Raw genomic sequence first — 25,589 nt, 5'->3', positions numbered from 1 at the left:
AAGTTGTTGCCATTTGCTGTAAACTCAGAAAGGCAATAGGTTTTGTTAGAAAAGTTGCATAGTTTTGATGTTTTTGTGTCAGTCCCTCCTGTGGAGCAGCCCCCACAGTCGGACTGTCTTGGGACAGAAAGAGGCATTTCAGCAGTGGAAGCATGCAGCTAGAGGGGTGATTTTTTTTTCCCCAGATTGACTAAAGCCTTTATCACGCCATAATAAAAAAAAACCCAACAGTTCTTTAACAGGAGATCCACCTAATCTTATGGCCTTTCTGTAAAGCTGAATGAAACCCTTTTCCCCAAGAAGGGATGAGCAAACCCCTCTTGTATTCCCTGCAGGCTTCTTGATGCAACTAAATATACTAATATCCCTCCTGTTAATCTCATAAATGTGTTGATACTTCTTTCTTCTGGACTATACCTGCATGGGATGGAGAAAGGGAGGGAGGGAGGTGTATGTATTATATAGGACATACCAAGATGTGTCCTATATAGTAGGATGTAAAAAGAGCCAGTGAAATAAAGGTGTTGGCTGACCATTTTTTAAACATCACCTGTTCCCTTCAGATAGACACTTCTTTGGGGGCCATTATTGTATTTGAAGAAGGTGGCAGCAATGAGATAGTAATATATCCTTCACTTCTCACCTAGGAATGTTTACCTTTGATGACAACAGGTATCAGCTGCAGCTCAATATGGTGTAACTGCAAGGCATGACTGGTACAAACTGTCCAGCACAGTTTTAGAAGCTATTGTTTGTCCCACTTTGCTGTTTTTAGCTAACCTGCTCAGTCCTGGCTCAGCTTTACTTGTTGTCGACATCTGTTGTCACCACCAGGTAATTTCCTGGGGTAAACCCGTCTGTGGGCTGTTTAAATAAGACATCAAGCAGTCATTTCTGCATACACTCTTCTGCAGCTCCTCCTTGCTCCCATCAGTTCTTCCAGTGTGCTGCTGCTTTCACCATGCCTGTGAGCCTTCGAGATTCCCCCGGCAGCCCCAGCCCTGCCGTCTGCAGTGCTGCTCCCAGCCAGCTCATCCCACATTCACTGCAGCATCACCCACTCGTGGCTCCCAGAAAACACTCCTGGCTCGTCAGCACTCATTTCTGGAGTTTCTCTCCTCTTCCAGCTGTCCTTCCTACCAGGAGGGGACCTTCAGAGCCATGTTCCCAGTGGTAGAGCAGCAGGAGGTAGCTGAAGACAAGGGCATTTGAAAAACTATCATTTGAGCCCCAAAAGCCTGGATGCTAATCCCTTTGGTGCACCCTCAAGCCCAACAGAGCAATTAGGGAACAGAGACAAAGGAGGGAAACAGTTTGGATCTTGTTGTGGGTTGTTCAGTCCCATGTGAAGAAGGAGGGAAAGCTCTGTACGTGCAATTTCAATTTGCTAGCTCTCCGTGGGGTTACTGCTGATGACAGGGGTGAAATGCCAAGAATCATTTCAAAGAGAACAGTATGAAAGCCTTGGAGGAAATGCTGTACTGTATCTTAGTCACAAGGAGGAAGGTCACAGCAAAATCTCTTGCTTTTCCCTAAATATGAGGCTTTTGTTATTCCACCTTCACACAGGCTACCACAGGGTGAGCTCTACCAGGGGAAGAGACATCACAGAGGGAGCACGACAAAGACAGGCTTGGTACACAGCGAGGGAGGGGATTAAAAAGGGGACGGGACAGGAATGTGACTGACCTTCATTCCTGCATTTACAATGCACTTAGTTCAGCAAAATATTTCCTTTTGTTGCCCAGGATGTTCTCTGCATTTGCTGACAACCAGGTCTAACCTTTGCACCTCTGCTCGTGCCTTCACAGTTTACAGTACCTGTGTTACTTCTGGGACAGCTTAGGGTATAAAAGGTATTTTCCAGGGATGAAGCTGCTGGCGTTCCTCTGAAACCTTTTATGTGATCTCTGGCTGTATTGGTATTGATCAGGGGGAGGTTGTTTGGTGATATGGTGTTTGGAGGAAATAGAGGAGGCTGTTTGGGATTAATAAAGAGACCAGGTAGCAAGAATATGATGGCTGTGGAAGAAAAGGGGGTGATATCTCTGCTTCTGGGAAGGTTTCCAAGGTGTAAGAATTAACTGGAGCACACGTAAATATCTGGAGGCTCATTAGTTTTGCATAGGTCTTGCCAGAGAAGAATGTCCATGTTGCATCAAGCCAATGGTCCCTCTGTCATGGCAGTCTCCATCTGTGGCCGTAAGAGGTTGCTTGTGGAAGAGTAAGGATAGGAGAAGGATGTATGGCACCCGCTCACCCACCAAATGTTCCCACAATCTCCTGTTCTCTTAAGCTTTTATTTTTTTCTTTCCACTGGAACTCTGTGTACCTTCTCACAGTGCAGAGTTGGGGGCTGGTCCCCACCCCAGCAGGAACAGCGACCGTATGGGATTCCTATCTCCTGGTCACTTTGGAGACCCAACTCTATGCTTTTTGCTTCTTCCTCCCTATAGGGCACATGGCCCAGATGCTATGATCCTCGTGGATGGGCAGCCTCGACAAGCCAAAGGGGAGCTAGGGCTATCCCAGATGCTCCACATCGCTAGCCAGATCGCCTCTGGAATGGTGTACCTTGCCTCCCAGCACTTTGTCCATAGAGACCTGGCCACCAGGAACTGCTTGGTCGGAGCCAACCTGCTGGTGAAGATTGGAGACTTTGGGATGTCAAGAGATGTCTACAGCACTGATTACTACAGGGTAAGGCAGCTCCAGCAGCAGTCTGACGCTCAGAGCAAAGGGAGACTAGGAAATGTTACAATAAATCAGTTTTTGGAGCTCTTGGGCTCACTTCCTTGCTTATTCCCTCACTGAAACATGCACACAGATGTCAATCAGGCATCCCTGAACCACTGTCCTCACTCCTTTTCAGTCCTGGGCATGTTTGTAGTTCAGACATTCATGCAGGTGTCTACACATATATCTCTCTGTGATAGGTCACATGCTTTGGGATGGCTCTGTAGTCATCCCATTCTTACTTCCTTCCTGTTTTTTATTCCTCTTTTTTGAAGACATTGATTAATTAAAGATAATCCAAAGCGATGACAAAGACTACAGGCTGTGACCTCTGGTGTTAAAGAAAGTTAATACAGGGACCTAGAGAAAAGGCAACTGAAAGACTGACTGATAAGTGCATAAAATATGGAGGAAAAAATAATAGGCAATTTAGGTTCAACCTCAAAACACTTTTTTCCAGCAGGGTCATCATTTAGACAATGGAATAATTTGCCAGAGGTAGGTTGCTGAAGGCCTGTCACTAAAGAAGTTCAGGAAACAACTAGATAAAAATGCCTGGGTTTAGTGCAGAGGCTAATCTTGCACTTGTCTCTGGGGACAGACTCAATGAGTCAGGAATGCCTTTGCCTTTTCTTCTGTGATCTGTGCTCGCACTGTCCCCTTGTCTTGCACACTCCCTTTGTACCTGTCTGCACTGCCCTATCTGCCCAGGATGGTGGCCTCCCTGGGGGGACAGCATGTTTCTCACCCTTCTTCAGCTACAGGAGAAGCTGTGATGTGCAGAGTTTGAAGCACATTGGAGTAGGCATTTGTCGCTGGGCCCTCCAACAGCAGGGAAGGGCTTTTCAGGCTAAGGAGAAGTGGTTTGTAGCCTGATGCTTGGACTAAGGCTGGTTTATTTCTGGTTACAACATGGATGTTTGGCTTTGAGGATGATTTCTATCAGCTACCCGAGAAAGGATTGACCTATGGTCTTGATCCGACTCAGAAGGTTTTCTTTATGTGATAGGCAGTTGCCAAGTGGAGTTACTGTGTTGGGGAGGAAGAAAAATGTGATCAGATTTCTGCTGAGACATATCGCCTCTCCCAGCCCAAGACATTGGCTTATCATTAAGTTTAATTACCAGTGAGGGAACCAATCTTCACTGTGCAGCACAAAAGCCCATGTTGGGAAAAGGTCTCGGTGCAGTTACCGGGCAGTGTTGAGGGAAGAGAAGTGGCTACAGTCCCATCACTGCGGAACCTTCAGGAAGTAGCAAGTGGGGAAGAGAAGGCCCAGGGGAGGATGAGAAGCAGCCTGTGTGATTACCCATGTTCTTGCCTGGCTCCTTTTCTTCAGCCATGTTAGACCTACCTCAACCACAGTCAGTGTCACACCAATTGAGACAATCCCAGCCAAGCTTGTGTTCCTGCAGCACCAACAGCTCTCTCTGCAATGGGAGAATTTGCTGCTATTGCCATGTGAAGGCTGGGAGGGCCTCCAAAGAGTGAGAATTGAGATGATCTCCATAGGCCAGTTCACTGTTGTGGGATTTTTTGTCTTCTCTGTGGTGGTGTCCTGTAGATCTCATCCTGTCTCTGCAGAACGCTTTGCTGAGGATTGCTCCATGCTATCTCATGCAGTGTCGTAAGGCTTTTCTAGTGGACTTTTCTCTGCTAACATAAATTGCCATGCATGACCAAAGCAATAACTAGTTATCACCTGTTTACCAGAGCAAGAGCTGAGCTTCAGACCAGCACAGCCTTTTGTTCTTAATTTATTTGCCTTTCTCTGGTTTCACTGATTTTTGGTACTTTTAAAAACTCTTGATCAGTAAGTCCATGCTCTGCATGCATGGAGACCTTTTCGTGTTAGAGTCCAAAGAGGGATCCTAGCAAATTAAGGTTTTGATTGCCCATATTTACATTGGTGGTGTGAGGGGCAGACAGTTTACATGACTTGCCCAAGGCCAAAGCAGGATTCAGTGACAGAGCTGGGAAGCCCATCCAGGCCATATATTCCCCCCAGCAAAGAGCAGAAGTCCAGGAGCCAAGTGTCCTTCATCCTTCCTCCAGCCACAGCCCAGCCACACTACTCCCAGCATATGAGAAGAACCCAGACAGGTTCATTTCTCCATCTCCTTCTCTAATCCCTGCCTTGTGGGACATGTTTACCAGGAGACCACATGGAGCTGATGTTATTATTCACCCTTCTGGTGCACTCACAGTTATGTGACAGTCACTGTCCTTCCCCATCCACCACTATCTCATACCTGCCCTCTCCTCTCCCTCTGCCTTTGCACAGCACCACTTCATTCATTCTGTGCAAGAACTGGTGTGAGCCGTACTGTCTTAGGACTGGGAAATCTATTTGGTTTCTATGTGGCAACCTGCACTTCTAAGTTCCCTGTGAACAAAAGTAGTCAACCCTTTGAATAGAAACCTGGTTGTGACATTAATGAAGCCGCATGAGGCTCATGTAAATTGACTGTATTAGACTTGACTTCAACTCTGGTAAGAAGAAGCATTCACTTTCTCCTGCAAATGTAGGTGAGAAAAACAACATGGCTTCACAACAGTTGTGCATTTGTGCTCTATCTTCCTCTCAATTTTAATTCTTAACATCTGTTGCATGAAAACTGGCTTTTCAAGGCTCCTGAGACAATCCTTTCAAGTGCACAGACCTATCATAAAATCCACCAAGGTACCCTAAGTGAGAGCTTTTGAATGGATACAGAGAACAAATGAGCTCAAGTGTGAGAACCAAACTGCTCCTGGGTCTCACCTATGGAAGGTGGAGATGTGGCTGAAAAGTTGAACTTTGAAACTCTTTGGTGCTGTCCCTGGTCACATTTACAACCTGTCTGGTGATATTCCCAAGTCTGATTCTCAGTGTTTGTGCACAGCAGCTCTCCCGTGTTGACAGCCTGCCATTCTCAACAGTAGGACCTGGAGCAAAGTTCTGCTTCAGGTGGTTTCTAGAAAATATTGCTTGGTGTGTCTAACTGCAGCCTGGGGAGAATACTCTAATTTGTCATTTTCACGGAACACCGTGAAGGATTGCACCTCGAAGCTGACACAAAGTGACAGGTCTGGAGCTCTCTGCAAGCAGACTCACTTCAGCCCTCTGGGTCCCCATGTTTGCTCCTGCCCAGGCCCCACGAGCATGGATAACTGGGCATGTGGATATGTGAATGTGTTCCAGGCTGAGGATTAGCTCCTAGCCATTTCCTTTCTTTCCCATTTTTAATCTTTTGAAACAAAGAAAGAACACCATCTGGCTCCTGCATTTGTCGGATGCAAAAGTGCTTTAACAAAGGTGAACTGCTTAATTTCCTGTTACACATTTGGATACAGAAAACAAACATTTGCGGAACAAAAGCAGCAGAGGGGCTTGTTTCCCCTCTCCACAAGGCTCTCCATGTTCTGCCTGAAGACAGGTGCGTCCTTTTCCTTGTGCATCACAGAGGGATCCCGTCAGCTGGTGCCTTTAAACCTTCTTTCAACAAGACAGGATGGAGAGAAGATGGTTGTGGAGGTGTAGGTGGTGGGGAGAGGTGAAACAGCATCTAATTAGAAAGCGGAGGAAAGTGGAGGGACTGGGGAGATGGGGAGAAGTAGCCCAGCATCTGTGTGAAGAGTAAAGGCGGAGACGCTGAAGAAGCATTTCTGTGATGTGTTGTGTAACGTGCTGTGCAATCTTTGGTGTGGGTCTCTGTGGGAAGGCATGATGGAATATATCCATATTGGACAGAAAAGATTTGGGCGGATTTCATTTTCCTTGTTGTTGTCTTTAAAAAAATGTGTGAGTAGGCTATTTTTTTAGGTATGACTCAGGACTGTGACAGCAGGTGGTGGGACGCTGCAGGTCAGGGATGTTGTGCCTCAGCCAAGCTGAGTGTGGCATGGAGACTGCAGCAAGTCAGGCACACGGTGCCTGCCCAGCACTGCCCGGGGAGCTGGAGGCTGTCACGGCAGCTGGGGGGTTTGTCCAGAGCTGGGGGCATCACTGGGGCTGGGCTTAGGACCCCCAGCTGCTCTTTCACCCAGCAGGCTGGGGTTTGGTTGCTCCCAGAGCCCTTCTGTGGCTCTGAACTCACCTGTGCTCTGATAAAATCCAGATCGTTTTCCTTTCTTCCCCCAAAATGTGTAATTCAATTCCAAAACAAAATAATGTGGCAGCTGCCCAGGGAAAGGGCAGTGTTTCTTCATCTTTAGAAGAGAACACAGTCTTAAATCGTAGTCAACAGTCCTTAATAGCTTCCAAGGTAATGTCCTGACATGGGTGGAAACCCAGCAGTGAATACACATGTCGAGTAGAGGAAGGATTTCTGTAGGCATTAAACCTCATTAAGACATCCCTCTGTCCAGGTCTCCTATGTCCTACCCTTCTGGCATCCTGCCCCAGATCCTGGGCTGGGCTTGAAACCTCTAGGGGATTTAGCTCCATCCTTTCCCAGAGGTCTGTCCTGAGTGTACTCCAGGTCACAGTTCATCACGCAGAGGACATCTGCTTGTCAAAAAAAAGACACATGCCGGATTTGCAAAGGGCTCTGAAAATATGTTTCTGTTTCTAGCAACACAGAGCTAGTCATAATAACAAAAAACGCTCCCTGCTTCTGTGTCCTCACTACTCCGGAGCATTGTTTGGATTTGGGAGAGACAAGGTTTGCAGGAAGAAGTAATATCTTTTATTAGAACATACGATATTGTTGGAGGGGAAAAAAAGAGTGAATTTTAGACACTCAAACCCTCTCCGAGCTCTTTTTTTTTTTTTTCAGTAGTATCAGTCAGTTTAATAAAAGATTAATATCTCTTCCTATGAACCTTGGCTCTCACATCCTTAGACCATCAGAACCAAAACAACCTTTCTGCTATGACTTTGGCCTTAGGTCAGTGTTCTTTAAAAAGTCTAGGATCCCTCTAGCAGATGCCTCCTCCTCTGAAGCATGAAGGTTTACTGTGTAAACATTTTCTTTCTTCTCTTTCTTTAAAATGGCTAGAGAAAAACCCATATTCTTTATAATTTTCAGTACCCATTGTCAGGTTGCTTCCTGATGACCATCTCCCATCTAGACTATCTCTTTAGTTCTTCTCCTCTGGAGTTTGAAATTGTTTTCTTTCTCCTGGGCACAGTCAGTTATTTTTCCAGTGAAGTTTCCACGCAAGTAATAGATCACCAAGATTTAGCAGTTGCCTGGGTCATGCTCCTTTGGAGGCTTGTTCAGCATGGTAGATAAGACTAATAGACAAGCGTTACATTGAAAGTAAATTTAGTCTGACCCACACTCTCCTAGGTAGAGGGTCCCTAAACGATTACACCATCATTGAATAGTGCTCTGTTCCCACCAGCTTTGAACTCACTGCAGAGGTTTAGCTGTACTCTCCCACTGGTGTTTTTTGTGCGTCCTTGCCAGGGCTCCTTATTGCCCGTGTGTATCCTTCAGCTGTACAACACCCGCTTTTGTGTCCCCTGATGTCCTCTCTTCATTGCTTTGCTGTCCATCTCAAGCAGCGTGTTTACAGCATGGGAGATCGAACCTAGAAGAGGGAAATTGCTGCCCAGCCCTGTTAGCACCAGGAATGATCCCTGCGATGAGTGTGCTAGGGCTCTGCACCATCACCTACAAAGGGGAATGCCAACAGGCAGAGGGGAGGAAAACTCCCTCTGAATTTCTGTCTGGGATACGGTACTGACTCACTTTAGGGGGGAAAAAAAAAAGCTGCCACTCTCAGGTTTTACTGTAGACCTGGTGTACACTGGCAGGATTAGTCAGCTCCGGACAGAGAGCGAGCCAGGCTCTGTGCACCCAGACAGCGTGCTCAGGCTCTGTTTCAATGTCGATGGGTGGGGGAAAGCAAGGTCAGTCCCTGGCTGCGCTGACTGTTGTGTGTAATCTTGTGTAGATGGTACAATGTGTGTGCCACATTCAGCTTCCAACATCAGTACGATTTCCAGCACCTAAGTGCTGTGCAGATGCTAAGCAGCTGAGCATCAGCTTTTGTCTCTTCTACCCCTTCTCTGAGGTGAAAAGTATAACGTGCTACTCTCTCTGCATCCTTTCTGCCAGGGTGTTGGGGAAGTTTAATATCTGTAAATATATGTTGCACTAAGGAAAAGACTTAGAAGTGAAAAGTACTTTAATTTTCTCCTGTATTAAGTGGGACAACTGGAGAACATGTCTTGCTTTGTCATACCTACATAAGTAAGGGCAGGAAAGTCTCATAGTGACCTGGAGATGTGACCTGGAGACCCCTAGTACTGATACAGAGCGGCCAGCCAAGCAGAGCCATAGTCTTGCTATGTGTAGGAGCCCATGTCTGCTGTTGAAAGTATTACATGCCCTTCTTAGCATCTGTTGGCCCCATATGTCCCATCACCCCAACCCCTGATTTGCGATCTCTTTCCTTGTTTTCATTGCCGTCGTTCCCCCTAGATGACACCTCTATGCCCCATGAGGTGTGGATGGCTCATGCCGTGGTGCCTCACAACTGCCCTGACTGGTGGTTATAGGACAAAAGAATCAATTTCACCCTAACTTGCAGTAGGGCTGGAAACAGGGTGGGTGAGGGAACCGCTGAATGTGGGTGCGCGGGGTAAGTGTCTCTGTGCCTGTCCTGGTGTGTTCTGCGTGCAGGAAAAGTCAGTGTGATATTGAACGTGCTGGTCTTTGATGTCTCTGTGGCTCCTATAAAAACCTCTGCAAATTGAATTTGTGGCACAGTTCCTTATCTCCTGAAAGGAAGATGTAACAGCATCATCTTGTGTTTTAGCCAGACATTTTTCCTCAACACTTCCCCATTTCTACACTGAGGGAAAAACAAATGTTGAGTCTTTATTTTTTTCCCATCCCTCCTGTTTGAAACATTAAGAGCCCTTCACACAAAGCAGCTCAATTGCAGAGGAATTAATAGGGGAAATTAGGTTGTGTTGTATTTCTGGCATTTTCTCAGAAATGGTAATTGCCCTAATTCTCCACCCTGCCAAGACCTCCATCCGCACCCTGTTTCCCTCCTCCCCTTTTCCTCACTGTCTACCTGTCTTTCTCCTGCTTGAGTTGCTGTTTTCATGCTGTTGCCATTTATTTCATTTCAGTAATGAGAGGGACGTGGCAGGTGAAGAGCTCTCACAATCTGGTGGCACCTTCTTTGAAGCACAGGCACAAAAGAGCAGTTTGTTTTTGGGAAATAAAAACTCCCTGCTATGGTACTTGACCTCCACGCTCACCTCTTCTGCTCAGGTTATGTTGCTGCTGCACTGCAAGTCATTTGGCTCAGATTTTTTGTTTAATATAGTCTTAATATTCACCCAAACACTGACCTCCACACTTAACCCCTCTGTGTTCCCCCCAAACCACCCAAGCCCTCACACACTTACTGAGAGCTAATCAAACTTATGATCTTTCAATCAAAGCTCAGCTCCATTCCCAGACATTTGAGTTGAGGCTTTTGCTTTCTCCCAAGCATTGGACTGAGTTCCAGAGAGCTGAGACCTCAAAGCCTTTCAGTTTAGCTTCCTGTTGGTTTTTAACTCCTGACCTTCTGTTTGCAGAGATCATAGATGTAGTCAAATAGGAAGAAATTGTTTGTTGTTCAGTATTTCCTGACCTAAAAGACCTGGTGATGTTCATGGCAGGTTTGGATCCAATGGAGAGGCTACAGTGGCTAGTAAAGTGGTGGGACTCCTTGTCTCAGGAGATGGTATGTGCCAACAGCTGAGGTGGGCTGAAAAAGTGATTGAACAGAATTGTAGAAGCAAAGTAATCTATCAAGGGCTATCAAACACAAAATACCTCCCCTGTTTCAGGAAAGCCCTGTGCCACTGATTATTGAGGACTGGAAGATATTGTGGGACATATGCTGTGGGCTCTTCTGTTTCCATATTCTCCCCTGTGCATCTCTGGCTGAGGTCAGGGTCCCAGCTGACTGGACTTTGGCTGCTCTTAAAAGCTGTCCAGGCTGATCTCTGCTTTACTGGGAGCTGAGGAGAGTACTGGGAGTAACCAGTCAAATGCTGGACCCGGCTGACAGGTAGTGACACCATCCCCAGGAAGTCAGATTCAGTTCAGTTCAGAAAGTCAGTTCACCTCTGCTGTGAAAACTTGAGACAGCAAGTTTCCTGCAGGGATTTCAGGAGCCCTTTCCTTCAAAGCAATTCCCTTCCCATAAAACTTAACTAGGGAGGGCAGGACTCTTCCATTTTCAGTATTGCCTGGGTGCAGCCAACAGATCCAGAAAGGGTGATCTCCACCCATCCTTGAGTAGTTTTCCCCACCCTTGACTGTGAAACTGTTTTTTTCCCCTGTGCTAGTTTGTATTGTCCAAGTGTGGTTCCCAACCACCTGCTAGAAGCTGCCTGCATGCAACGTGCTCCCTTCCTCCCACTGTTCCCACTCTGAACATCCCATTAGCCTGAAAGCTGAAATACATGGAAAAGAGCACAGTGCCTAGTTTTGAGCCAGAGAGACTCTCCCATGGTGGAGATTGGGCCAAAACATGTTCCTCTGTGGTGTCACTAGAAACAAGGAAGGATTTTATACAGGGTAGGCCATAGGAGTTGATGGTTCCTGGGTTTCACCAAGGTGGCCTGATTTAAACTGTAGCTAGAGCAGAAGAAGATGGAGAACCACATGCCAGCGAGCTTCATTATTCTAGCCCCAGGTGGATCAGAAACAGTATATGTGCTCCTGAGCATATGGAAATGAACTGTTCACACTTTGGAAGGAGCACTGCCACTTACAATCGAGGGAGACTTGGATGTGTAAAACCCTCCCCTCTCACCTTCTCTACGTTGTTGGACCCATTTTCCCACTGCATCCCAGCTGGCCAGTGACCTCCTCCTGCCTTCCCACCCGCAGGACCATGATCTCAGCTCTCCTTTACCATGGGGACAGCCATGAGATCACATATTGGTCAGGAAAGGTGGGAAGCATCCCCAAACCTCAGTATGATCAGCAAAAGAACTGGAGGCAGAGAAGTTATAAGCTAGTTTAGTGGGAGCATGGATAAATTATGACTTGTCTTGCTTTATTTTTTCTGATTTTTGGAGTGGAGTAGTGACTTTTTGAGTGAGATAGATAGACTTAGAGGTTTTCCCCAGTGTGAAAAACCTTGCTTCAAGACAAACTGAAGACGTCCCTAGAAAAATTAAGATGCAAATATCTTCATTGTCCTCCTTAATTAAGATGTTTTCATGGAGAGAAACCATTACCTTTCTTTTTTCCTCCTGATTCCTGCATGGTCAATTTCAGCAGGTGTTCCCCTCCTGATCCCCCCCATTTCATAGTCCTGCCTCTCACAGCCACAGCGAGCTCCTTCTCCACGCCAGCTGGATGGAGAAAGCCCCTATTTGCAAGCAGCTGTCTTTAATAAACAGGCTGTTTAGGGCTAGGCTGTCAAAGAGAGCATGTTCAATGTACAATCAAGGGGCAACGATGCACAAAATTGCACACACGCACAAAATAGGAATCTTTTCTTGGTGTGTGTTGAGCTTTGAACGCTTAAGTGATTCCACCTCTCTCTTCCCCATCCAATTATGCAGGCAACACATGATAAGATTGCTAAAGGAATTAGTGAGGGAAATCTTTACACTGCCTAATCAATATTGTTCTGCTCACTACAAGGCATCTCCCCCCCTCTGGCCCCAATCATGTTCTCATTTGCCCTCTGAAAACCCAAGTTCACCTTCTCGCTATTTGGGCTGTGGTGACCAAGATGAAAAACAGCAGCATATCTGTTGAAAATGTTTGTAGTTACAGAGTTTCTTCCTTGCATTTAGAAAAAAAAGAAGATGTAATACAGCCCTGCCAAAACCACATTTCAGGGTTTTAAAGAGGTTTCCTGTGCAGGCCAGAAAGGCCTTTCCTCTGTTACAATTGTATGGCCTTACAGAAATGGCCAGCAACTTTATAAGCAAAGGCAATGGATAATAATTTTTCTGAGCATCACTGAGGCAGGACGCCAGATTTTATGGGCCACTAGACTGATCCAATATAGCAAATCCTGTGTTCCACTGTGGATTCTGAGACCAAATTATCAATTAATGTGAAGCATTAAAAAATCCAAATCCCTTTTAGTTCCCTGCAGTCATTAGTGACAAGATACAATATCTATAGCTCAAATGCTTTGCCAGCATCCCCTGGCAGCAAGGCAGAAACTCCACTCCTATTTTTTCCAATACATACAAGGAAAACATATGAGATCAGTGGTTTTTACAGTCAGATTCAGCTGCCTCTTCATATTTACTTAGAGGGAGGAATAAATCAGGTTTGGGTTACTCTCTAGGTTAGTTATTTGTTATTGGAATAAATGCATGGTAATAGATCTGACAGAGGAAGATGTTTCTCTTTCAGCTCTGTGTTTGAGGTAGAATTTGCTTTGTTCTGCACTATATTATATTTATGTTTTTTTTCCACTGCTGGATGACTTCATTTGCTCTGCTTCTTTCCAATGTCCGTACCTCTGCCACAGCTGGCTTTAGGATGCAGCTTTATGCAATAGATCTCTCTCTTCTTTTTCCCTAACTGTAACATTGTAATGCACAGGCAATTTAAACAACCATCATGAAACAATTTTCTAAGCCTTTCCCCCACTCATTTCCTACCTCAACTTTTTTGGGAAGGGAGGTGAGTCAGTCATTCACGGGGCAATTCCCCAAGCAGAATGAGCTGTCGGCTACATTTAGCAGCTCAATTTTCGCCTCTGGTGTAGGGTGGGAAGGTGCCCAGGGTGATGACTAGCTGGACAAAGCCTGAGGCTGTATTTTTGGTATTCCCCAAGCAGCTGTCAACCTGAGCTCCTAAGTAGCACAGTCAGAAGTCTTCCCCCAAACCACCGTGCTCACCAACTGCCCTTTCATCTTGGGATTTTGTCTCCTTTTTGTGCCGGTGAGAAGACCAACACCTTACTAGAAAGTCAGCGGACCTTACGCTCGTCATTCACTCCTAATTTGCACACTGAGATCCCTGTCCCTTCTTCTTCCTCCCGTTCCCCAAATCTTTCCTACTTTGATACATGGCAAAAAGTAGTGCTGTATTTTCTGCTCCATCATTTCACTTCCCTTGTCCCCTCCTAAGGTTCAGTTTTGCAAGTGCTGGCAGGTTTGCTGGTGATCGGAAGCTGTGGGATGAGTTTTTTTCTTCCTCCCCCAACCTGTGCAGTACTGATGGGACAAAGACTTTTGGGTAAGCGTAGGGTGATGTACCAGGTTCTTCACTGGGACATCTGGCCAACAATGCCCTTAACTCTGGATAACCCAAGCTTGCTTGAGTAAAGACATCAGGCCTGGGTCGTGTTCTGCTGGCAGAGGCAGATGGGTCCCTGCGCTGTGCCCAGGAGGGCTGGCAATGGCCAAGGAGCAGGATGCTTAAGTACCAGATACAGAGGAACCGCTCAAGCCTCCTAAAACTTCTTTCGGAGAGGGACTCTGGGTCCCCCAAGGGATGTGGCTTCACAATCCAAGGAGAAGTTTCAGGAGGCCAGAGCACCCTGTGACTCTCGCCCAGCATCAGTGCTTGCCCCTCGCCCTCCCTCTATACTGGTGCAGGTGATGGTGTGGGGTGCAAGGTGGCGGTGACCAGGGCCAGGGGTCTCACCTGCCCCGTGCCCTCGCAGCAAGGGTTGTGCAGTGTTGGGATGTTGTAGACAGTGAAAGACATACGGTTCGGTTAAAGACATACCCTTTCCCTTCTTGTCCCCTTGCTTCATCCCCCCCATCCCTCCCTCCCTCTCTCACCCTTCCCTTCTCTTTTGTTTGTCTCCTTCCCTTGTTTTCACCCATTCACTGTCAGGAAGGGCCGCGTCCGAAGGGCCAGTTCAGCGCAGCGTGGCAGCGACAGAGACTGGCACCGCCGGCAGCTGCAACAGTGAGTGGATCTCGACCCCTGGGGCAGCTGGAAGCGGGGGACTGGTGCTGCTTGAGCATGAAATGACACGTGGGGTTGAGCAGCTTTGGGACTAGGTCGGGTCTAGTGTGTTTGGCAGCGAAGGGGCTCTTGTGTGTGATGGAAACTGCACATGTTTCTACTATAGCAACTCTCTGGGGCTTGTCTGTATGGTGCGATAATATGGGATGAATGCAAAAGTCCTCAGTGCAGTCTTCCTCCGTGGGTGTTCAGGCTGTGTCTGCACTAGTGGACAGCATGGGCTGTCCTCTGGCTCTGATGGCAGCGAGCGCAGCATGGTTTGTTTCCGTGCAGCTAAACTGCTCCGTGCCTCCAAGCAGGGTGGCGTTTGCACTGCTCACTGGGAACTGTCCTTGACTTGTGTTGTCCTCTCAACAGTTGTTTGGGTGCTGTCAAATTGGCGTGGACTAAAACCAGACCATTGGAACAGTTGGACCGTCACATGCCAGCCCTGACGCCTTTTGTCTGCTAGTCTAGACACAGCCTTGGTGTCTGACTGGTTGAGTGCTTGCAGCTGTGATTGAGTGGATGTCAACCATCACTGCCCCACTGCTCCTCCCATACCTTGCCCAGTGGAGTGGCAGTGAGAGATCGGTGCAGGTTCGATGCTCTGGCAGTGCAAAGGAGTTTGGGTTTGCCAAGGTGGTGGCTGATGGCAGCCGTGTGAGCCAGCTGAGGGCTGGTAACACCTCTGTTCACCCTGCCCTCCCTCCCACAGAGGTGGGCCATCATCCAGTTGCGCTCGCTGCATGCTGGAGCATCTGTATAGGGATGCTCAGCCCAGTGGGTCCCCAACTGCCATAGCATCCCAGAAGCTACCGCCAGCAAGCTGCAAGGCCACTGGACGTGAGCTGCAGAAGCCTGCGAAAAGGGAAAACATTGAACTTGATTGTCCTGTGTGGTTTTGCTGCTGGCACACAAGGAAGTGCTCTGCTGATCCAGAAAGTTGGGGAGCCTTTGTTTGAGTCTGTTTTGGAAGTGGATTGAGCTAATCCACCCAAAGACACTGTCTGTGCAGAGCAGTTATGACCCCTCATAAGTTAAGGCAGGAAAGTGATGGCTTCCACACTTTATTTCTCAATAGCTTCCCTGTGCCAGCAAGCTCAGAGAGATGGACATAAGTATTTGCAAAGTAGCCATGACTGGGACAAATTACTGGGGTCCAATTACCCAAACCTCCCTGTGACATTGCTAGGTGAGATGTATGCTCCTGGCCAGGTGATGAAGGAGCTGTCCCACTGCCCATCCTCCTCCCAGTGTCTCCACCACTCCTCCTGCCCTGGCAGCGATGGGGATTAAGCGAATGCCTACACGGTCTAAAGCAGCTGAGTGGATCTCTCAGAACCCTCCTGGGGTCCGTGACGGAGCAGGGCTCTGTCAGTTCCTGAGTGTTGCCAGAATCACACAGGCGTATGAGTTTAGATATTGCTGATTTTACAGGGGATATGTCAGCAGATAAGAAGACGTGCCACCAAAAGGTGATTTTGTTACATTTGTGCCTTTCTGAGCCAAAATTGAATTCGGGGTGTGGATGGGAATTTAGTTCTAAGCACTAATGTAATTTTGTATCCTCAGCCTTGAAGGCAGTTTTTAAAAAATTATTTTCCCCTGTGCCCTGACACTATTTTTTTGCCTTTCAATCATGTCCTTATGACAGAACAAATACTGGGGTTGACCTTTGCAATGTGACATAATAATATGTTACTTCTTTATAGCTCTTTTCATCCAAAATGCTTGGCACACTATGAATCTGATCCTGCAACCGCTTACCACTGGGCTTAGCACTCACTGCTCCAAGCAATCCCTGGGAAGCCAGAGGAGCACTCACACACAGAAGTGCTATACCTGGTATTATTTGCAGAATCAGTCCCTGGAGAAATGTAGCACATGTCTGTGAACAGCCACGTTTTAGAGAGAAAGCCTTGCCCTCATTTATGATTTTTATTCACTATCAGAGTGCCATGCCCACCACTAACATGACAGTCTCCCCTTGGCTAAAATGTCACAGCAGGTAATGCTTGAGTCATATTTATAGCTATCATCTACAACTGTGTTGCTTCTTTTTATTATTTTTTTCCCAGCCCTGTAAGAGTGCTAATTAATAAACTCCCTTAGCTTATCCTGCATCATTTGATCCTGCAGAAATCACAGCATTTTATCTTATTAGCAAGTAGGAATTAAAGAATTAAAACTACTCGGGGGGAAAAAGGAACATAACCACTTTCCCTGTGCATCCCTTCTGAAACAACCTTGCGCTGTGCCCTCAGAAATCCCAAGCTCAGCCCCCTTGGCTTGACAGAGAATGGGAATCCCAGACCAGTGAATGCTTGGGATGAAAAACACTTTCTGGTCTGCTATTCCTGTTCTGAAAGAGAGAGCTCAGTTAAGTGTATGAGGAAGAAGGAGAGTCCAGAAGTGAGATCTGAGCCTTGGACTGGGCTGCAGGTCCTTTCTGTGCTACCCATGTCCTCTGTTGCCATAGGAAATTCAGTTAGTCCTTCTGTGCCTCAGTTTCCCATTGTTAAAAGGTGATCCCTGCTCATCTTCACTGAGGAGATTCACATGAAAAAATAATTGCAAGGGACACAATCATTGTGGTGTTGGGAGACAGGTAAGTACCTTAGAAATACATAGGGAACCTGTGAGCTGAGACATTTGTGGGACTGGTTCAAGGAGAGTGAATTTTGGAAGTCCTCGGTAGTTGGAAAATGCAAAGAGGGAAGCAGGTAGGATCCTTGCACTCACCTCTGGTTGGTATGTTCAGGATGGGCAGAATGAGGAGAGAGACCTGCTCCACCTTCTTGGTGATGGGAAGTGGTTAAATCTGGGGATGGAGACCCACTAACCATCAGCAGGTATCTACATGCTTTGCTGTTGTTTGCCATCAGTAGAGCCCTGCATCCCCCCTGTCCTTAAGAAATAAATTCATTAGGAGTAGAGAGAGCTGGAAGGGATTCCCTGGATCATCAAATCCTATCCCCTGTTGCATCAATCACATCAGATTTATCCTTTTCATAATCAAGCACCACTATTAAATGTGCTCCTAAGGGAAGACAGTCCCAGAATCTCATTGCTTTAACTCGTAGATGTTTCTAATTTCCAGTCTATGCTTAGTCATGGCCCGTTTGTTAAACAGCAGGTACCTGGCACAGAAGCAAGAAATTTAACACAGTTTTCTTAAAATAACCACCCAGAAATCCTATCCACAAAAAAATGCTGAGATTGCAAAAGGGAACGTGCAAGGTCAGGTAATGATAGCAGGGAGGCCCGAGCTCACACTTGCCTCTGCCTTGTAGTACAGATTTTACATAATCACCTGCCGTTGATCTTATATGATCCAGTTGAGGTACAAGGCAAAAGTACTCGCAGAACAAAGGAACTTCTTTGCTATTCTTCTCCATAATATTAATTGTGTAACCCTCTGTTTCTTTTGCCAGGTATAACTAACCCTCAGCTAAACATTTGACTATTTTTCCCTTTCTTGGCAGGCTTTTCCATGCCATTTATTACTTTACTGTACAAGTCATTACCTGCGCAACATCTTCAAGAAGTCAGTGAGTTGCATTGCCCCATTTTACAGGTTAGGAAACAAAGCGCAGAGCTATCAGCCATATCAACCCATAGAGCTGCAAGGGCAACTTTCCTCCTCCAAAATGCCCCTGCTTTATTCAGTGCAGTCTTATTCACTCCAAACCATGCAATTGCTTCTCAGCCAGAAGAAAGGGCCTGGTGCAGCAGTCTGCCTTGTGGCACACAGTGTACGTTGCATGCCATGGAAATGATGGGATGCTCTAGACCCATGATTTGCTTGCTTTACAGTCTTGTCCAGTTAGTTAATCAGAGTGTGCAGTGAATGGGGGGGAAAGCAATAGGTGAGTATAAGCAGAGGTGCAAAACCTCTGTGTTACCCATTGCAGGACCCATTAGTTGTGACCCAGCCCATAGAGGGCAATGGCATACAGTCATACACGTTTAGATCAGGTCACTGCTGCGCAGCATAATCAGCCAGAGTGGCTAAGGAGGAGGGCTCACTTGACAAAAACAGGTTTGCAACTAGGACTTCAAAATCCCATGTTTGCTTATTTAACTTGGCAGGTATTCAAGTGAAACAGGCACAGAGGGGAGGTGTCAGAGCTGATCTCGGTACCAGCATGTGGGATTTTGACTTTCTATTTCAGCGCTCCTGTTTGGAAAAGAAATGCACTCAGAACACCCCCCACCCTTTTTTTAAGCACTATTTAAATGCCATAAGAATCTTACAGTGCCCACCTTAATGTTCCTAACAAATTAAAATATTTTTTTAGTCTATAATCTGAAAATCATTACCGTGGTTACTATAAAAACCCAGAGCTCTCCAGAGCAAATGATGTCAACAGGTCTAAAATGTGTGCAAATGTATTTCGTTGCCATAAAGGTACCAAGGGTCAGACAGGCAGCCCCCAGCCCTGGGGCGACAGGCTGTTAGCGTGGGAAGGAACAAAGTGCATCTCACAGGAGTGAGGGAGAAAGTGGATGTCTCGGCTGGTTTTCCTGGAGTTTTGCAGGGTGAATGGTTTGGGGGGTTCCAGAGGAAAGCGTTGGTGCCGTTCCCACACACCTCCTTCGTGGTGAGGGTAAGAAAGCACTCCAGACGGCTCACCCCCATCACGGATGAGCTGCTCTGAACCTCTGGTCCCATCCTGCTAACACAGACAGGGTGGGTGCCTGTTCCCCTCGGGCATCCACATGCCCCTGGTGCCCCCTTCCTCCTGCAGATGACTCTGGATGTGTCCCTCCAAATAAGCAATGCCTAATGCAGGGCAGGCAGGAGACAGCCACATCCAGCTCTGAGAAAGCAGCCCATAACCACTGCCCCAGGCAGCACCAGAGAGTCTGGGTGACAAAGTAGCCCCTGCTTTGGCCAGGTGACACCGGACACTCCCAGAGTGGTGGCTCCTGAGCCAGTCCCTTGCCCTGTGCAGAGCCAGCGGGCTTCTGCTCGTTACTCCTCAGCGGCTTGGGCAAGTGTCAAATGGTTCAAAGATTAATTACCGTTTAACCGGCTGTATCTCCATCACTGCAGAAGGCGGCAGTGGAAAAGACAGAAGTACTGGGATAATTTACCCTGGTATTACACAGCAGATTACCCTGTACTTACAAGGTCACTGGTTACCATGTAATTAGACCTCCAACGCAGGGAAGTCCGCAATAGGTTTCCAAACCACTCTTCTTCCCGGTGTCAGAGAAGCAGAGGGATGGCAGCAAAGTGCAGACTGAAACCTCATTAGGTGCATTTAAAGGTGTTAAATAGTTTAAAATTCAAGCTGGGGGAGGTGCAATGAGAGGGCTTCAAGGCCACCTGTACCTGTCAGTGAGGGGAAAGAAAAAAAAAACAGAGCAGTTTGCCTAGGAAATGCAGGAAAGCCAAAACAGAAAGGAGGGCTTTGAGGAGCTGTGTGTGTTGTGGTTTAGCCCCAGCCGGCAATTAAGTACCACACGGCCACTTGCTCACCCTCCCCGCCGGTGGGATGGGGTCAAGAATCGGAAGAGCAAAAGTAAGAAAACTCGTGGGTTTAAATAAGAACAGTTTAATAATTGGAACAACAACAACAACAACAAAATAATGATAATAAATTGTAATGAGAAGGGAAACAACAAGAGAGTGAGAGAGGAACAAAACCCAGGGAAAAAAAACCCAAACAAGTGATACAACCACTCACCACCTGCTGACCAACGCCCAGGCAGACCCCAAGCGGCGATCACTACCCCCCGGCCAGCCCCCCCCACTTTATATACTGAGCACGACATCATATGGTATGGAATAGCCCTTTGGCCGGTTTGGATCAACCATCTTGGCTGTGCCCCCTCCCAGCTTCTTGTGTGCCTGGCAGAGCATGGGAAGCTGAAAAGTCCTTGACCAGTGTAAGCACTGCTTAGCAACAGCTAAAATATCAGTGTGTTATCAATATTATTCTCATACTAAATCCAAAACACAGCACTATACCAGCTGCTAGGAAGAAAATTAACTCTATCCCAGCCAAAATCAGGACAGTGTGCCAGGCGGCTGGGGGCTGAATGACAGCAATGGCTGCTGCTCTTCAAGCTTCATCAGGGAGAACTTTGCCAGTGGTGGAGGACTCTGCTGAGCCACAGAGCTGCACGGCCACTGGGTCCTGCCCTGTGGGATGGTGCCCATGGGGCCTTGTGGGATGCTGCAGCGGGGATGCCCCATGGGTCAGGACGTGGGGTGGGCAGCAGGACACCCTACCTGTGGCTGCTGCCTCCCTGCCTCTTGCTCTGGATTGCTGTCCTCCATTTTTCACACGCACCCAAATCAAACACCTACTCATGGAGCATTTCGAAGAATGACAAATGCCTTTGATTATCAAGCACAAATTCCAGTAGCAGCTCATTGCACCTCTCGGGTGGCTAATAAAGCACCGAGCCAGTTCTAATCAATATACAGCAAGTATTGCTGTAAAGTGAGATTGTGCCCACCCCAGGCCATGCTGCATTTTGTCTTTATAAATCCTGTCCTCTTCGAACCAAGCACAGTGCCTTGTGGGGTGGCAGCTCCCCAGCAAGCTTGTGGCTTTCAGTGTGCCAGTGAAACAAATGCTCTTCTGAAGCCGTTCATGTAAAGAAGCCAAGTCAAAGAGAAAAGTGTGTGCCTCTACAGCAATCATTATTTTAAATACTCTTTTATTACACGGCCACGTGTCCCTGACTCAGCCCCACAAAGAGTATCCATAAGGTCGACAGCTTCTGGAGAGGTGCAGGAGAAACAAAGACAGTGTGAAGCAATTGATTGCTGAGGATAGAAAGAGCCGTATGTAAATAGTTTGTCTAAAGAATGACCGGAGTGAGGAGATGTGCTACCTGATTGAAAATATTTACAAAGTTATAAGCTTGAAGGTTAGAAAACATTGAGAGAAGTATATAGAAGTTAACACAGGGATAACACAGTGAGGATGAGGCTGGGGAAAATCAGTGTGGCAAGCAGGAAATTTCCATCATGTAGGCAAGATTTGCTTGTGATTTCCTGAGGGAGGCTGTGGGTTGCCCACTGGGATATATGGATTGGCACCTATCAATACCTTAGCAAATCCTTTAGGGCCCTCTCTCACAAAGGAAAGAGGGCAGAATGAAATTTAATAGGGGTTTTTTTTCAGCTCTACTCTTCGGGCTGTAAAGCTGTTTCATACGCAGACATGCATGTCATTGCCTGTGCATGCTGCATACACATACCTAACGCTCTTGGACTAGAGCAGCTTATCCAGAGGCAGTGAAACCAGCCAAGGTTTTAAGCCCAGCATTTGTAGTCACGCTTCTCCTTGAAGTAAATGCTCCAGCAATGACATAATTGAGGACTATACTGTCTGCTCAGCATATGTCTGCAGGGGTCATTCATCCTATCAGACACTTCAGAACATTAGCGGTTTCTTTAGACTCACTTTCTCCTTCCGTCCTTCCTCTTGTGGCTAACCCTAATGGAGAGCTGGTGGCTAGAGACTCCTCTAGGAAAACTTGCCTGGTTCAGAGAGCTGATGATCTAGCAGCAGTCCTATATTGCAGCAAAAACAGTCAGATGTGTCCTACCGGGTGCTGGGTTTGTGAAATGGTCCCAGCAGGGCTCACTGGGGTGAAGCATCTAGCTGGTTTCAGGAAGGGGAGCAGAAGGCAACTAGCGATATCTGCAATGGCCACTTAATGCTTGAGGGCTCTAATGGCATCTGGGAACCAGGTTCCTGTGTTTGTGGGTTTGCTTATTTATTTACGCTCCTGGCTAAATAAAGTAGGTGGAAGAATTTTAACATTGTGGTTAAAATGCGGGGGACTCCAGCAACTCTGTCCTACTCAAGGGCATCCGGAAAACTTGACAAAGAATAGAGGAAACTTCAATGCACATGAAGTTTCAGGTGGAAAAATACAGTAGAAGAGGATGCAATGCTTGATTCCTTCAAATTTTCAAATTTAGCTTGTTTTCCAGCAGAACCCTGCAGCCAAACCCCAGCCTCACCTTCTGCACGTGCCACCATTTTGGCTATCACTGGTTTTAGTTCTGCCACTTCCCAGTGGTGCTGCTGCTCCCCCATTGCAGCTGTGCTCAGATGGGTGCAGTCACTCTCTTCTCCTGTGCCTGTCCCTCCTTGCCTGTTGCCACCATCTGCAGCCTCTCCTCTGCGTGCCACACCACCTTTTGACAGGGATGCTTCAGGCAGGCATGGGAAGGGCATGTCCAGGGCAACCTCTCCTATTTTAGGTCTCAGGAAGTTTAGCCATCAGCATCGTATAGTCAATGTGTCTCTACAGTGGCCTAACTCATGGGGGAGGTGGGGGTGCAGTTTGGGGTTTGCCTCTGCCGTGAAATGCAGCTCTCTATTCAGCAGTGGCAGAGCTGGCACAGCTTTCCCACCGGCACTGATGAGTTTAATCACATCATTAGTAGGTGTGACACTGCAGCCTCCAATGATGAGCTCTTTATTTTAACATGGCTTGCAATGTGTTTGTCTGAGATGCCATCTGTGCCTGCACTGCCTTCATTAGGAGAGAAAGCATATGCATCTTCTGAAGTTGTTCTATATTTCTGTGATGTTTCCCTGCTGAGAAACCACTATTCAACTAGAGGGTGAGAACTCATACCTGAAGGAAAGCACCATCACCCAAAATGCTTAAACAGACCAAATAAACCATTAGGAAGCTCACCATTGGGAATCGTCCTCAATTGGCCTACAGGAAACTGGCTAGAAGGAACAATCCAGCTATTTTATTGATGAAAGTTTTTCATCTTGGTAAAGCACTAAGGCCCTATCCTCTAATCTAAAGTACTGTAAGTCTTCAATAAAGCCAGGAACAGATTTCTATTTTAAAAATACTTTTGATTTTTGTATGTCCGTACCATGATTGCGCATAAAAGTCTCTGGGTTGCCTGCCCAGTTTTTAGATACAAAAGATAGTATTAAGATTTGTGGGCACAGATCTAAGCATCTAACCTTCCCCCTTAAAAACTCCATATTCAGCTATATATTTCTATAGATGCCCCTTGATCAACCAACAGGCAGCATGCTCACAGTGTTTCACTGCTCCTTAACAAGATTCACAAATGGCAAACCAGGCAGGAGCTGCCAGATCACGGTCCAGCTGCATGTAAAGAAAGGGACTGCTTCTATAGGGACTTCCCATACCCTGCATTGTATTAAATTTCTGTCTGTATGCTGCTAGGCCTATGCTCAGTGAATCTGACATTAACAAGAAATAGATTTCCAAACAATCTGGCCTAATGAATTTTGAATATTATTATGATTAATGCCAAGGCAGTTGAACTGATTATCCAGCATCCAGAAGTTAAGTAATGGAGCCTTATCTAAATCATGTATAGTCGTCAGTCAGGAATGGCTCTGACTGCAGACAAAGACGGAGCATTATTGGTTGCCCAGAGGGGAGTCACTGTCAGGACAAAGAGAGAGGGACGATGGAAGGAATGAGATACCAATCTGAAAGCATTTTAGCATAGAGTGATCACACATGCAAGTGCTTTATTGGTCCTATTTCCTAAGCTGCATTTCTCAGGCCATTTTGAGACTTTGCTTTTATATCGCCAGGTTAAGATTTATTGGGCAAATCTTCCTACTTTCCGAAGCCAGAAACTGAGCTGATTTTCATTCTCTGTGTCGCCAAAAGAGCGGAATCCTGATGGACACATTTCTTGCATCATGATGGTTTAACTGAGCCTCTGTCTGATTAGCTTTTGAGCTATTAAACAGTTCTTGTAGTATTACCAGCTCTCTGCAAAATGATAATGCAGATCAGTCATGGACAATTCCTGTTGGCACATGCAGTCTTTACAAACCAAACTACAGATCCCCTTTGAAGTTGGAACCAGCTGTGCTGTTTCATGGGTATTGCATGTCTCTGAGCAGGCTGTCCTAAAAAAGTGTGGTGTGGTGCAAGGGTCTCCAGCCTGGTGGAGACAAATTAGTAAATCCATACAGTGCTGACAAACTATCTGATGGCTGTAGTTTGAATAGGTTTAGTGACCTTCCCAGCCTCTGCTGTTATCGTGGCAGTGACCAGGAGAAAGGTGGCTTAGTTGGTAGCTTTTGAGCAGCCCAGATGTGGTGCCCTTGTTGTGGCTGTGGTGCAGAAGACCGCAGAGACCACCATCTGCATGCACCCCTCTGCAAAGCTGCCCAGTGCCAACTCACAGCCAAGCAGTGGGACTCCTGGGAAGCCACTGGGTCTCCCACTAGTGAATCCTTCCCCAGTGCTACCACTTTCCTCCACTGAGATCCTAGTGTGGGGTCTTGTCGTTCTGGGCCACAAGAAGCTTTCAGCAGATGTCCCAGGGGATCAGGAGGCTGGTCACCTCTCCTTTACCTGGGAAGGCTCTAGTAGCAACTATTAGGACAGGGGTTTAGGACCTGCTAGGACCTGGTGGTGGCCTCACTGACCTCTTTACTAGGTGCTTTGCAAACTACAGCTGCTCTGCTCCCACATCTCCCCAGCTGAACAAGGCATGGCTGGGGTTTCTCACAATTTATGTCCCGGGATTGGAGATCATGGCTTTTGGAGCATTTACTTATATGAAAATGAGAAGCTGGCCTTTGCTCCTCTGCAGGCTGGTTGTGCAGCCCTTTCCTAGCAGTAGGTGCTGCTGCTTTGAGTTCTGGGAAGAAAAGGGGAGGGGTGAACTGTGGTAAGAAGCACATCAAATAGATTATTGGCAAACATAATTAAAAATATATGTGCGATTACTCCTCTGTTTCCCTTTTCTTAACCATCCTCTGCATTACCTCTGGCATTTTTAGATGGCAGATAATATAACTGAGAGGACTCTTGGGTACAGGCAGCTCTTAGAGCAGTAGTGATTTATCTCAGGCCGTTTTGAGGTAGCAGAATTTACCTCTAGCTACAGACACCCCTCCATGTCTGCCCCCTCTCATTTGCATAAGTAATTGGCAGCTTGTTAATGGCTCATTAGGAATGCTGAAA

The 25,589-nt window shown here is 46.9% G+C and overlaps 1 protein-coding gene across 4 annotated transcripts in view; it reads left to right on the top strand.

Moving 5' to 3' along the window:
- The window catches only part of NTRK3 (neurotrophic receptor tyrosine kinase 3), a 220,836-nt gene that overhangs the window by 185,090 nt on the left and 10,157 nt on the right, over window positions 1-25,589 (top strand). For 2 of the 4 annotated variants that reach the window (XM_072870115.1, XM_072870116.1), the window contains one exon: window positions 2,457-2,700. In XM_072870115.1, the coding sequence (XP_072726216.1) occupies window positions 2,457-2,700 (244 nt within the window). Of the gene's footprint in view, window positions 1-2,456; window positions 2,701-8,092; window positions 8,111-13,402; window positions 13,427-14,504; window positions 14,580-25,589 lie in introns of all 4 variants that reach the window. The other 2 variants (XM_072870114.1, XM_072870113.1) reach the window with 2 other exon arrangements.

Source organism: Ciconia boyciana, chromosome 8 (assembly GCF_034638445.1).
Source record: "Ciconia boyciana chromosome 8, ASM3463844v1, whole genome shotgun sequence".
Lineage (NCBI taxonomy): Eukaryota > Metazoa > Chordata > Aves > Ciconiiformes > Ciconiidae > Ciconia > Ciconia boyciana.
The sequence above is the reverse complement of the archived record's forward strand: the minus strand, read 5'-3'. Positions and strand labels throughout refer to the sequence as shown.